Here is a 15,154-nt window from a genome sequence, read left to right as displayed (position 1 = left end):
CTGAACTGAATTATACTGTAACTGATTACGACATGTAGGGAACTCACCGGACACAATTAAATCACAGAGATGTATTGTAATGATACAGTAATTTCCTGTGTATTAGCCACATTGTGTTTAAGCCGTAGGACAGTGTTTTATGCAAGTTAAAAGAAACAAAGCCATATTAATACCATATCACTTGCCCCCATGTATTAACCTCATAGCTGAAGAAATTTTTTAAAATCAATGTGATCCACGGCTAATAGTTGGGAAATTACGGTAAGTACTCTGATTGGCGAGTAAAGTTACTGAGAGAATTGCTCAAAAAGGAGCCACAGAAAAACACAAGATTATCATATACTCTGCTATACCAAGATAATAATGCAGTTAAAACAACATTTTCTTTCCTTAAACAGCATTATGTGGAATCACTAGAATTATTTCACTGCTGTGCTATCATGCTGAGCAGTGAAGACTCAGTGCAGCTCATGACCAACCAGTGGTGGACATTACTTGAGTACATTTACTCAATTACTGTACTTAAGTCGCTTTTTCATGTATCTGTACTTTACTTCAGTATTTCAATTTTATTAAACTTTTTACTTTTACTCCAGTACATTTTGAGGCCAAATATCTTACTTTTTACTCCACTACATTTTGTGACAGCTGAAATACAGCTGAAGTTCCTTTTGGAAAAAAGGCTGTCCAAATACATGTGTTACATGTATATTTTCTATTAAGCGAGCTAGGCTTTAAATAATGGTGTTGCCTAACCTATGTTATTATCCACTATTTACTGTACCTTGTTGACCCCTTTTCACAATATTGATGTTAGCATAACTAGCCTCTTGACGCCATCGAGCAAATGATAGACAATGATAGACAATCTGACACTATCAAACACAAAAGGAAACATCTTGATTTGGTCTGAAATTGTAAAGCATTCAACAAAGAAAAATGTGGTTACTTTGAAATATGCCGTCACATTAGATATCACATTAGCTTGTTTTTAGTTCTTTCTACATACAACAATTATTAGCTGATTTTGTCCTTGAATGGAGGAGAAAGGCTTAATGAATGCCTATGTCTGTGCCGAATCATTTCAACAATAGTAAATGCAACTGTATTAGTCATAACACATTTCAAGACTTTTACTTTCGATACTTAAGTACATTTGAAGGCAAGTACTTTTGTACTTCCACTCAAGTGGAAATGTAAAAGGAGGACTTTTACTTTTACTGGAGTAACATTTGACCATGTGTATCTCTACTTTCACTCAAGTACAGGATTTGTGTACTTCGTCCACCACTGTGACCAACCCTCTCCACCAATCAGGGGAGGAGCTCAGCAGACAGACGGCATCATGGTGAGATCTGATGAGATGTAAGAAATGACTCCAAACAGATTTCAGCCTCACACATGATGAACACATGAACTACACAATGTGCTCCACCATGATGATTCCTCTGACAGTGCTATTGCTTTCAACCTTCATGGGTACTGTATGTTCTCTATCACTCAATATTATCAGCAGATAACCAATCTTAATATTGTCTTACAATTAGTTGTATACTGCAAAACTAAATAATGTATCTTTATTTGTAGGTAAGAGTACTGGAAGCCCTATTGCTCCAGACACTGTAGAGAAGTATGCTACAGAAGGAGAACATGTTCAGCTCTCCTGCAGGTACAATGGAACTGTTTACGGTTTGCACTGGTATCGCCAGTTCACTGACGCAGTACCACAGTTTCTCATTCTGGATTATCAAGGTACTATCACCAAAGCAACTCCTCCTGTTCCTGGGATATCAATTAGACATGACAAGACAGCAAGACAAGTGTTCCTGGAGATTTCACCTACTGATGTGTCAGACTCTGCTCTTTACTACTGTGCCATGGAGCCCACAATGTCAGGAAATCCAGCTGCACCCAACAAAAACCTCACAGCCAAGTTGAATGGGAATTGCGCTAGACTCATACAAATACAGTGATACAAAAGTCACATAAAGGGATTTAAAGTTTAAATTTTTAACCAGCATTGGTGTATTATGATGTATGTATGCCTCCAACTGACACTGAACTTCCCCGAGGGACTGTGACTGACAGAGGCAGCTCTATCAAATGATAGACAAATGGGTGAACTGTAGGAAAGATGGGCCTTGATCATCACCAGCATCAATGCTGTTCTTCCCATTGTGGCCTTTTCCTTTAATTGATTTCCCTGGTAGATCCATTTGACAATGCATGGTGTTTATACATTACATTACACATGATTACAAATTAAACTACCGGTAGTTTTATTTGTCCTATACCAAACACAGTATGATTAAGTGATTTTGGTTCAGGCAGATGTCTCATATTCAGAACCAAATCATTCCTTCACAATTCACTCTTACAGTTTCCAAATCTCTTCTGGTACCAACACAAGGAGCCTGGACTTTCTACATAGTACATACATACTGAGATGGTGCTCTGACACTGTGGATAACGATGAACAGTTCATCTAAGTGCTACTTCACTCTCTGAACATCCAGATAAATGTTTTTATTCATCCTTTACCCTTTTAGTTCAACAAAAAAATATTTTAGTGGATTGTAATAATATGTTGGTGTTTATGCCCATTTGCTCAGTCTTAGAAAGAGAGAGAGAGAGAGAAAGAGAGAGAGAGAATCTTATATTCCATATCACAATCACCACAGTTTGTCATCATGCATCACTGGCTGAAGGTCTCTCTTGTTATTGCAACAACAGGTTTTGGTATGATATTGATATTGTGATTTCCTTTCTGTCTAATATCCATCATCAAACTCTAGTCAGTGGAGACCAGGTTTAGTTTATTATGGAACTTCAATTGCTCATTACATTAATATTTAAATTATCTTATACATGAGTGTTATTATAATGTATCTGTACGGTATTTGTGTAGGCCTACTACTATAGCATGATGATACTGAAAAATGAGCATGGTTACAGAATGATAAATACACATTTATGCTGGTTTGGCTGTTTGACTGAGGCCCTCAGTGACAGCAGTTTCACAGTCATCACGCAAAAACCTTAAGCCTGTTACATACTCACCACTTCCGACTGGTAGCACGACAATGTGACGTCAAAATTGCGCCTTTTCCTCTGTCGCACGAGAAATTTCAGCCTCGCGCAGGCAGGTTGTGCACAGGATATTTTTTTTTTCAGATGCGCGCAACAAGCACGATGAGCTTGAAGCCAAGATCAGGGAGCATACGTGCCTCTATACAAGCATCAACCGCATTCAAGCATTTCATATAGCCCTAGCCCACATCTTATAGCCTTATTCTTATTCATATAGCCTAGCCCACATCTTATAGCCTTATTCTTATTCATATAGCCTAGCCCACATCTTAAATAAACATGATGTTTGAATAGTCAGTCTGAGAAGAGAGGGAAATTACCAGCGAGAGTTTGTGATTTGTTTGCTGGATAAGTTAATGAAGCTACTAGAGAGACATGTAACACAGGGAATTAAGATGAAAGAACTAGGACCCAGGGACATGCCAATAATCCAGCAAAAGGTAACGAAGATATTTATTTTCAACCAAAGGATATCTGCTAAGACCTGAAAAAAATATCTTTCCACCTTAGGAAATTATACAAACTCATCTCTCAGCACCAGCCAGCTAGCTAAAATTTCCCTCGGGATGAATAAAGTATCTATCTAGCTGCACACACCTTGGAAACTAGATGGTAATGATGATGGTAGTTGTGAATAGCAGCAACCGAAGTCTGAAGTATCATCACAGAGGGTAGTTTTTACTAACCTGACCCTAGCCAGATGAATTTCGTTCCGCTTAGCTCTGCCTAGCTTCACTCACATCCATCTGGGACCTCTTCCATTGAGAGTGATTTCTGCAACCGATTTTATAGTACAGCCAATCAGGACGCAGGGCGGGAGTTTCATAGATGTGACATAGTGTAGAAGCGACTGTGAGACTGTTATTAGCGTCACGGGTTGGCTTCGATATGAGTGGTAGCACGTCAATAGATGACGGACAAGTGGCTTATTCAATCATATGCAAGCATTTTTTGATTAGGCCCAGCCTTCTGAAGCAACACTTCAATGGATCGGTTCCAGATGGATGAGTGGAGCTAGGCGGAGCGAAATTCATCTGGCTAGGGTCAGGTTAAGTTTTTACTGCCATTGAGGCCGATGCTGACAGCTCACCACCACGGTGCGACCACCACGCGCGAGTATAAATGGTTATGGCACTCCCGTGACGTCAAATTGTCGTGCTACCGGTCAGGAGTGGCGAGTAGGCTATGTAACAGGCTTTAGTTGAAAGAACTTGGAATACATGGAAGTGTCCCAATACTCAGTGAAAATGGGGGGAGGGGGAGTAGTTGAAGCAGCATGTTTATAATCTACCTCAGCCCTAAAACTACATGTACTGTATGTGGCGTTTGCTCTAACATAAGGCACTACACAAGTTTTACCACAAGAGAGCAGTATTGCAGCAACACAAAGAAATATAGTAGAAGGCAAAGGATACTGTTAAAAATCTTGATGTATTAATTGACAGTGATCTAAATTTCAACAGCCACATGAAAGCGATAACTAAATCAGCTTTTTACCACCTCAAAAATATTGCCAAACTCAGAGGGCTGATGTCAAAACATGATTTAGAAAAACTCATTCATGCATTTATCTCCAGCAGGGTTGATTACTGCAATGGACTGTTCACAGGCCTTCCTAAAAAGACTATTAAACAGCTTCAGGTGATACAAAATGCAGCAGCTAGGACTCTAGCAAAAACTAAAAGAACTGACCACATTACTCCAATTCTTAAGTCCTTGCACTGGCTTCCAGTAAGTCACAGAACTGACTTTAAAGCACTATTGCTTGTTTATAAATCAGTAAATGGAGCAGGGCCTAAATACTTGTCAGACATGCTTCAGCAGTACACACCTTCTCGTCCTCTCAGGTCCCAGGTGAAAAATCTGCTAGTAAAACCTACAGTTAGAACTAAACATGGTGAAGCAGCTTTTAGCTCCTATGCGGCTCAGCTGTGGAACCAACTTTCGGATGACATTAAAAAGGCCCCAACTGTAGCCAGTTTTAAATCTAGAAACTGTAGTCAGATGCTTTCTGCTAACTGTGCCGAGTTACAAATTCTGAATCTGCCTTGATAATTATTCTACTTTGTCTTTTATTACTTTTTTTTACTACTTTTGCCTTTGTTTTTGCTTACTAATTATTCTTTATTTTTAAATGATTTTACCTTGTGTTTTATGTTTTCTTTTTATTATGATCTTTACCTTTTAACTATTCTTTGACTATATTGCCCTTCTATGCTTTTATTTGTTATTATTGTTTGGTTTTGTTTATGTAAAGCACATTGAATGACCTCTGTGTATGAAATGTGCTATATAAATAAACTTGACTTGACTTGACTTGACTAGTATTATGCAAATGAGTCTACAGAGGAAAAATGAAAGACTGAGCACCTTCACTGTGTATTGAATACAAAAATGTTCTTATCATCTGGCTGTGTGAAGTATGTGTTTAGCAACAGAGGAATTAACTAAGTAAGGAAGACGGGTGATAATCAATTGTAAATACTAGGTGCAACAATCTAAACATAGCTGGAGCACGGATTTACAAGTAAGCTTGAGGAGATGGACTGCATGTGAAAACATGTTTGTACTTAGAGAAGACTCATTGACAATTATGGAACAGTGTGCCTTCCACGGCACACCTCCCCCCTCCCCCACCTCCCCCCAACATTCTAAATCAATTTTATGCACCATATTGTTATGTAGTATAGTAATATTATACACCATTTGAAAGCTTGGACTTTTGGGAATACATATATGACAACCAGCCATGTGCTGAGTCTGGTCTTCGTGCGTTGTGTTGAATTGCACGGCTCGGCCCTGCACACAGCCGGATTTGAACCTGTGAACAGCTGCACCTCAGAGCGGAAGTCGAGCGTGTTGACAATTGAGCTAAAATCCCCCGGGTTGCTCGCGAAAAAAAAAAAAAACACCAAGATGTGGCAGCTAACTCATAGACGGCAGTTCAGGGTTTGTGCCCTTATATTTTGTAGAACGTAGAGATACTGTATAGCCGTAGAGATACTGTATAGAACATATACTGTATAATGTTCCCAGGGGAAGATTTCACTAATGAGACCAGGTTGTCCAAAGCACTCATTTTTTATTTTATATTGATCTACTTTTGCACACAGCTTCACAAGACCAGGTGCTAGGGCTCAGTTGTGTTTTTAAGTCATCTCAAGTGACTGAAATGTGGTCAGTTCAGAGGTACTTGTTATCCGGCAGAAATATAAAACAGTATTCTAGTACCTATGGAGGAGGGGATTGAGGCCGCCTTCGAACGTAAGAAGGCCAAGTACTCAGAGCTGGCTGCTGAGTGCCGGGAGGCTGGCTGGAAGACTACCATCTACCCAGTGGAGGTTGGATGCCGAGGCTTCATGGGCTTGTCAACCACACGCCTCCTGAGGGATGTGGGACTCACCGGAGGAAGACTCAGGACCTGGCAGAGGAGGCTGAAAAAGGGAGCTTTTGGCTCTGGCTTAGGAGGAAGGACAAAACTTGGGGGAAGAACACCTAACCCCAGACAACAGCCGCAGGGGACAACACCCATCAGCTGCAGGGGGTGACGGGGAGACGTCCCTGTCACTGCTCCGCCACCAGGAGACGTACCAGAATAAAAGGAGCGAAACGTTGGTGAATGGTGGTTTCTGGCTGATGACCCTGCAGTTGACCCATGGGCACCGGAGGAGGTGCGACAGGCAGTAATGCTCAGCAGGTGTTAACATCTTCCTGTATAATCCCTAGCCTCTGTTCCTCTGTGCCAGTACTTCCCACAGCTATTCTGATTGTTCCCTAAGAAACTACAAGGTCTCAGCTTTCTAAAGAGTCCAAGCATTCGATGGTAGGCCAAACTAGGTGGGAACAGTGGCCTCTGAAGTAGGCACAGTGCAATTTCGAAAAGTCTAAAAATGCCCATCCCATATGAAGTTAAAACCTTAGTTATAACACTTAGTTATAAGAGTGTTATAACACTGTTAGAGATCAAATGTAGGAGACAATTCAGTGGGTAGGTTTTATTTTTTCACAGCACAGCACCAGTCTTCAAGTAACTCAGGCAAGTTTCCTTTTCAATAATAAAACAAGGTATTCTCACAGAAATCCTCTTCAATGGGTCTATAGAGGACAAATGACAAAAGTCCATCAACAACAAAGGAAAGTATTACAGACCGCGTGCTGTGGCCACAAGGGTGGTAAATTGCAGGGTCCATCTGATTCCGCTATGACCAAGCACAGAAACAGTGACACAAGGGACTTAAAAAGGCAGTGCACAATTGGCCACAGGTGATTGTACTGATCACTTGCCATGGACTTGGCATGCCCTGGTTGACTACATGGGTTCCCCAGGCTGATTCCCCTGTGCTTGACAGCTTTGGCGGCCTCTCCTAGTAGGTTGAGGAGGTATTCATGTTGGCCAGCAGTCCATGTGCAACTCATGACAAAAGCATGACCAACTGTTAGGGGTGGAGCTGATGTTAGTGTAAAGACCTGAATTCAAGCAGATCTGGATGAACTGCTCTTTGTGCTCTATCATGATGATTTCTCTGCTACTCTTCACAGCTATTTTGGGTAACATTTATTATGTACACACTTAACAATAGCATTAAATAAGCATATCATTTAGCAAATGCAAATTAATGTAATTATAATGTTAACATGCTATTATTTATGACAAACAATATGTATCTACAGTATTTCTAGGCGGGAGTTCCGGTAACTCTATTGCTCCAGACAGTGCAGTGAAGCATGTAAAGGAAGGAGAAAATACTATCCTCTCCTGCAGGTACAATGGATCTGCTGACAGTCTGCACTGGTATCGCAAAATATCTGATTCGGTGCCACAGTTTCTTATTCTTGATTATGGAGGCTATATGGTCAATGCAACTCCTCCTATTCCTGGGATATCAATCAAACCTGACAAGACAGCAAAGCAAGTTTCTCTGGAGATCTCATCTGCTGAAGTCTCAGACTCCGCTGTATACTACTGTGCCCTGCAGCCCACAGTGTCAGGAAACCCAGCTGCACTCAACAAAAACCCTCACAGCTAAGATCTTGAATAACAGAGCGCAATAACACCTAATTAGATATCATACTAACAATTGTTCTCAGTAAATCACAGTTGTGATGGAAAGCATACTATAGCTACCTATCGATATGAATGATCAAGTAGATGCTGTTATGTAGACAGTCAATTTTTGCAATCAAATGTCAGTCATGGTATGATTTCTGAGGAGGAGCTTCCTTGTCCTGAAATGATCGTTGGTACATGTACACAGATGTCAGTGTGAGTCTGAGTTGGGATCAGCTGCCCAAGCTGCACTCTTTGTTGTGAACTTTGCTGAGTTAATCATGCTTTTCTATGCAGTGCAATGCCATACTGGATCAGTGTTTGCATATTTACAGTAACATGTTTCATACACGTGTTTCAACACTGCATTTCGGTTGTTGCTTTTACCTTACTAAAAGCCTATGCCAGTTATGTATCCACCAGCTGCCTACCTGCAGCCTACTTCCAAAACTCCAAAGCTGCTGTCAGATTTGGTTCCGAGGACACAAGTTGCCTAATATATATATATATATATATATATATTTTTAATTTTTTTTTTAATTTATTTATTTATTTATTTTTACGCAACAATAACCAACTCCAGTGGATGGGGCGGAGTCAGGAAATGTATGTGTGTGTAAAGAAGGTGTTGAGATGCTTGCAGTCACTCAGTATTCCTGCTCTTGTCTCTCTTAATAGGTAAGATCTTTGAGTATTACCATTTTTATTTATAACCATAAGGAAGTATATAATCTAGGTGTTATATAATAAAGTATGCACAGTTAAGTATATAATCAAATTATCTACAGTAGTTATCTCAAATCATCTAGACCAGGGGTCCCCAACCTTTTATGTACCATGGACCGGTTTGATTCCTATTTTTTTTTCACGGACTGGAGGAGGGGGGGGGGGAGTGGTTCCATGTTCCATATATGTTGTGCATGCATTACTTGAAAAGAACTAGCTCCAGTTATGTATGAACAGTGAAGGTAACAATCTCTTGTGAAAAACGTGAACTTGAAGAAGTGAAAATTGAACAATATGAACTATGAATATTGAACAACTTGAAGCTAAAGTGTGAACATGCTTAACAAAATATGGGAACAAAACATGGGAACTAAACGTGCATTACGAATATAATCAGTGTGAGCCCTGCTTGTTTCCCTGCAACAAGAAGCTTCCACCTGGGGGTGATTGAAGACAGTGACACCCTCAGTGTGTTTGAAATGTCCAGTCAATTGCGCAATTTGGTCTTAGTTGCAGTCATTGCCGAAAACACGGCCTCGCATAGATACGTGGTGGGAAACGTTTTCAGCGCTTTTACGGCTATCTCGGGATATTCTGCTTTGGTTTTGATCCAAAAACCCGCCAGAGAGGTTTCCTTATACACACTCTTAAGACCACCGTCATTTGCAATTTCGATCAACTGCTCTTCCTCCTGCGCTGACAAGTTAGGACTATTCGGGATATTGACAAATGGGTTGCGGACCCACTCATTGGTTTGCCGTGGATCTTTGGAGGATGGGAAGTAACACTCAAACTCATTTGAAAGCGCAACAAGGTGATCGTGCACCAGCTGCGAGAGAAAGGGCCCTGCCTCAGTCTCTCCCAAAACCCCCACTACTGTTTGGAACATATCAAATACACCCCGGTCCACTCGTCGTCCCCACAAATCAAGCTTGCTTTAAATGCAGCGACTTTATCTGCCAGTTTAAAGACAGTCGTCATTCTCCCCTGGAGTGACAGGTTGAGGTCATTAAGCAACCCGAATATGTCACACAGGTAAGCGAGTTTTGACACCCAGTCCTCATCACTAAAATGTGCAGCTAACGGTGACTTTTTTTCTGTAAGAAATCTCTGCAGCGGCTCTCGCAACTCAAACACTCTGGCCAGTGACCTGCTAAAGATGCTTGTTTTTTGTTGCTCATTCTAGCAGTTTAGCTAACTTCGTGTGACACTACCGTTCGCCAAGAACTGATCAAGTGAAGTGAGCTGACCTGAGGCTGCGCAGCGCTGAAGGCAATATGTAAAGTGTTGAAGGCGGGACAGACAGACGTAAGAAAATAGACCTTGCAAAATGCAAACATGCGTGCAATCAAACAACTGCATATAGACCTATGCCATGTAAAAACGTGACATTATTGCAAATTAAATTTAGTTTAGTTCGCATGCATTTTTTTAAAACTCATGTTGTAGGCTACGGCCCGGTTAGGAATGTCCTGCGGCCCGGTACCGGGCCGTGGCCCGGTGGTTGGGGACCGCTGATCTAGACTCACAAAAGCATATATCAGAAATATTCATCTTCACATGCTCTTCATCTCTTTGTTCATCATTCACAGGAGAATCTGTTGGAAATGCCATAACACCCTCGCATTCTTCACTGGTCGTCATTAAGGGAGAAACTGTCACTTTCTCTTGTAACTACAGCAGTAGTAATGTCAATAGTTAACAGTGGGATCGGCAGTATCCCAACTCTATCCCAGAGTTCCTACCTCATATTTGAGCATGGTTCGCCTTCAGTTGAAATATATTAGGTAGAATTAATTTCATGGTTCGCCTTCAGTTGAAATATATTAGGTAGAATTAATTTTAAATGAGTAAAGCATCAGCCAGTAGTCATTAATTGATATCATTAAACCACTTTTACACAACAATAACCACCTCCAGTGGATGGGGCGGAGTCAGGAAATGTATGTGTGTGTAAAGAAGGTGTTGAGATGCTTGCAGTCACTCTGTCAGTGCTGGCCAGTCATGATGGTACTACGTGCATTCCTGCTCTTGTCTCTCTTAATAGGTAAGATCTTTGATGTCGTATATAATAGGCGTTTTATCATAATGCATAGTTAAGTATATCAACAAGGTATAGTAGTAGTATAGTATAGTATAGTATAGTATAGTATAGAAGAATGAAATGTACTGTAAAGTCATAGAGGCATGTTTCAGTGATATCCAGATGAATTTGTGTTTGTCTGAATTTTACCTCCATTTAAAAGGACTGGCATCTTCACATGCTCTTCATCTCTTTGTTCATCATTTACAGGGGAATCTGTTGGAAATGCCATAACACCGTCGCATTCTTCACTGGTCGTCATAGAGGGAGAAAGTGCCACTTTCTCCTGTAACTACAGTGGTAATGTCAATAGTTTACAGTGGTATCGGCAGTATCCCAACTCCATCCCAGAGTTCCTCTACTACATACTTGAAAGTAAGACCATTTCAGACCCAGTTCCCCGTCTGACTCCCTCCATAAAGAAAGAGGAAAAGCTCGTGTTTCTGGAGCTCTCCTCTGCAGAGGCGTCTGACTCTGCTGTGTACTACTGCGCCCTGGTGCCCACAGTGACAGGAACTCAGACTCTGCTGTGCAAAAACATCTCAGATGTGCAGGAGGAGGGAGATTCAACATGTCCCCTTCACAGACAGCACATTCATTTATACACTCTGACGTTTAATCCAGTCTGCTCTGTATTTATCATGTGAATTATAATACTGTGAATGAAATTCATTTAATTTAAATATCTTTAGATGGAATATGCATACAAATAATAAAATGAACATAAATTAGTATCTGTGAATGTATCCGCAGTGCTCTTTTTATACCCAATTATGATTCCAGTTGAAATATATTAGGCAGAATTAATTTTAAATGAGTAAAGCATCAGCCGGTAAAGTCATTAATTTATATCATTAAACCACTTTTACGCAACAATAACCAACTCCAGTGGATGGGGCGGAGTCAGGAAATGTATGTGTGTGTAAAGAAGGTGTTGAGATGCTTGCAGTCACTCTGTCAGTGCTGGCCAGTCATGATGGTACTGCGTGCATTCCTGCTCTTGTCTCTCTTAATAGGTAAGATCTTTGTAGATGTCGTATATAATAGGCGTTTTATCATAATGCATGTATAGTTAAGTATATCAACAAGGTATAGTATAGTATAGTATAGAAGAATGAAATGTACTGTAAAGTCCATCATAGAGGCATGTTTCAGTGATATCCAGATGAATTTGTGCTTGTCTGAATTTTACCTCCATTTAAAAGGACTGGCTTCTTCACATGCTCTTCATCTCTTTGTTCATCATTTACAGGGGAATCTGTTGGGAATACCATAACATCCTCGCATTCTTCACTGGTCGTCATAGAAGGTGAAAGTGCCACTTTCTCCTGTAACTACAGCAGTAGTACCAGTGTCACTAACTTGCAATGGTATCGGCATTATCCCAACTCTATCCCAGAGTTCCTCTACTACATATATGAGGCTGGTACCACTTCAGACCCAGTTCCCCGTCTGACTCCCTCCATAAAGAAAGAGGAAAAGCTCGTGTTTCTGGAGCTCTCCTCTGCAGAGGCGTCTGACTCTGCTGTGTACTACTGCGCCCTGGTGCCCACAGTGACAGGAACTCAGACTCTGCTGTACAAAAACCTCTCAGATGTGCAGGAGGAGGGAGATTCAACATGTCCCCTTCACAGACAGTACATTCATGTGTATACTCTGACTATTAATTCAATGTGCTGATACATGTTTCAACATTTTACTGATCTGTATTCATGTGAATTACAATATACTGTAATTTAATTTTAATTATTATCATTTTAAATATCTGTAGATGCACTTATAATAAATATAATAAAATGAACAAATAAACATATAATACATCTAATTGATACACAATTAAGGCATATATATTTTGAAAATTGAGTTAAAGGATGAGCTTAACCCGTTTAATCCCAAATTTTTCCCAGACTTGCATATATCAAAATCATGTGTCTTGAGTAACCCTTTGAAGTAATCAATTACTATTTTTAAAAATGTTCCTGAAAAAGTGGGTGAAAAGGAGTCTTTTATGCTTGGTCACAATTGTGACCGTTGTGTGTGTGTGTTGTCTGTATGCTACTGAGACCTTGAATTTCCCCTGGGGATCAATAAAGAATCTATCTATCTATCTATCTATCTATCTATCTATCTATCTATCTATCTATCCATCCATCCATCCATCCATCCATCCACTAGTTCGCCCGTCAGTATGATTGCTATGCTGAGTGTATAAGCTAAGCGTACTGTATGTGTGGCATGGTAGCTGGCCGTTGTCCTGGAATGCCTGAAGCGGAGATTGCGATAGAGCGATGGCCGCTTGCACCCCCTTGTGTAAGGAGGATGAGTAACTGGGCTATCACTGAAATGGAGGGGGAGGAGGAGGAGGGATAATTCACAGCGGGGCGTGTGACATGAATAAAGAGGCTGGCTTAAATATCCTTGCGGCGGAAGACAGGTGAGTTAATTGCTGTCTATCATCCGGGCTCCTGCTGAACTTTGTTTAGAAAAACATAATTTATGGTTTCAATTGAAATATGTTATAGAATTCAGTTAAATGATTAAAACGTACACTAATAAAGCCATAAATGAATGTTATGAAAAGCATTTTATTGTTATTTAGTGTTTTTCAACCTTTTTTGTGCCACGGCACACTTTTGACACTTAAAATGTCCCACGGCACACTAACATCCTGTGTGAAGAAAACATAAACATACCATAGCCTAAAATTTCAAATAATACACAGATATGGCCTTATTATGGCTTCTATGCAAGACCTGCTCAATAAAACAAGTGCCCTCTGTTTCATTTGTAGGTGACTATATCTAATTTAATTGTTGTTATGAACTGGATATGTGATGCTTCTGTGAATACTGGATATGGGGCCCCCGTTGTACAATGCCTGTATACCACAAATAGTGCAATCATACAATCAATGAGAGCATGTGGTTATAAATTCTTTGATGCAACGGTTGCTTTTCTGGACCAGTGAGTGACATTTGGGTAATTTTCTGCGGCACACCTGATGATCTCTCACGGCATACTAGTGTGTCCCGGCACAGTGGTTGAAAAACACTGCTTTAAACAACAATAATCAACTCCAGTGGATGGGGTGGTTTCAGGAAATCTATGTGTGTGTAAAGAAGGTGTCGAGATGCTTGCAGTCACTCTGTCAGTGCACACTAATCATGATGCTACTTGGTGCATTCCTGCTCTTGTCTCTCTTAATAGGTAAGATCTTGAAGTATCACCATTTGTATTTAAAATCATAATGTTGTATATAATCTAGGTGTAATATATACACGCAGGTATAGTTATATAATCAAGTTATCTCATTATCTGAAATAATGACTTCAAAGATATCCAGATGAATTTGTGTTTAGTATGAATTCTACTGTCATTTAAAAAGACTACTGTCATCTTCACATGCTCTTCATCTCTTTCTTCATCATTCACAGGAGAAACTGTTGGGAATACTATAACACCCTCTCGTTACTCAGTGGTCGTCATTGAGGAAGAAACTGTCACTTTCTCCTGTAACTACAGCAGTAGTGATGTCAATAACTTGCAGTGGTATCGGCAATATCCCAACTCCATCCCAGAGTTCCTCTACTACATATATGAGGCTGGTACCACTTCAGACACAGTCCCCCGTCTGACTCCCTCCATAAAGAAAGAGGAAAAGCATGTGTTTCTGGAGCTCTCCTCTGCAGAGGCGTCTGACTCTGCTGTGTACTACTGCGCCCTGGTGCCCACAGTGACAGGAACTCTGACTCTGCTGTACAAAAACCTCTCATATGTGCAGGAGGAGGGAGATTCAACATGTCCCCTTCACAGAAAGCACATTCATTTATACACTCTGACTATTAATCCAGGCTGCTGATACTGTACGGGTTTCAATATATTTATATAAGAGTTTGGTTTCAAAACCCTATAGCCTCCATTTCAATGAATTTTCATAAACAATTTTTATACATTTCATTTCCAAGGTAATTTCAGTGCAACTGTAATTCGGTCATTGCTATTTAATTTATCTTTACTCAATCAAAACAGCAAAACTGCAAATGTATTGATATTACCTGAAATACACAATTATAAATAACATGACTTATTAATGGTTTTAAAAATGGAGGTATAGCATTTTGGAACCAAACTCTTCATATATATACAGCTCTGGAAAAACATTTTTTTCATTTATTCTGATGTCATCCTACGGTTGCTGAGTGACATTC

At 40.2% G+C, this 15,154-nt stretch overlaps 2 gene segments (V, D, J or C); both read left to right on the top strand.

Moving 5' to 3' along the window:
• The first annotated feature begins 1,322 nt into the window (after positions 1-1,322).
• On the top strand, positions 1,323-1,973 carry LOC121724032. The segment is given in 2 exon segments: positions 1,323-1,479; positions 1,588-1,973. Coding segments are annotated over 2 exon segments (453 nt in total).
• A 12,137-nt stretch (positions 1,974-14,110) lies between these two features.
• Positions 14,111-14,805, top strand: LOC121723999. The segment is given in 2 exon segments: positions 14,111-14,153; positions 14,381-14,805. Coding segments are annotated over 2 exon segments (468 nt in total).
• Positions 14,806-15,154: the final 349 nt, after the last annotated feature.

The sequence above is a fragment of the Alosa sapidissima genome, chromosome 1, assembly GCF_018492685.1.
Source record: "Alosa sapidissima isolate fAloSap1 chromosome 1, fAloSap1.pri, whole genome shotgun sequence".
Classification (NCBI taxonomy): domain Eukaryota; kingdom Metazoa; phylum Chordata; class Actinopteri; order Clupeiformes; family Clupeidae; genus Alosa; species Alosa sapidissima.
The sequence above is the reverse complement of the archived record's forward strand: the minus strand, read 5'-3'. Positions and strand labels throughout refer to the sequence as shown.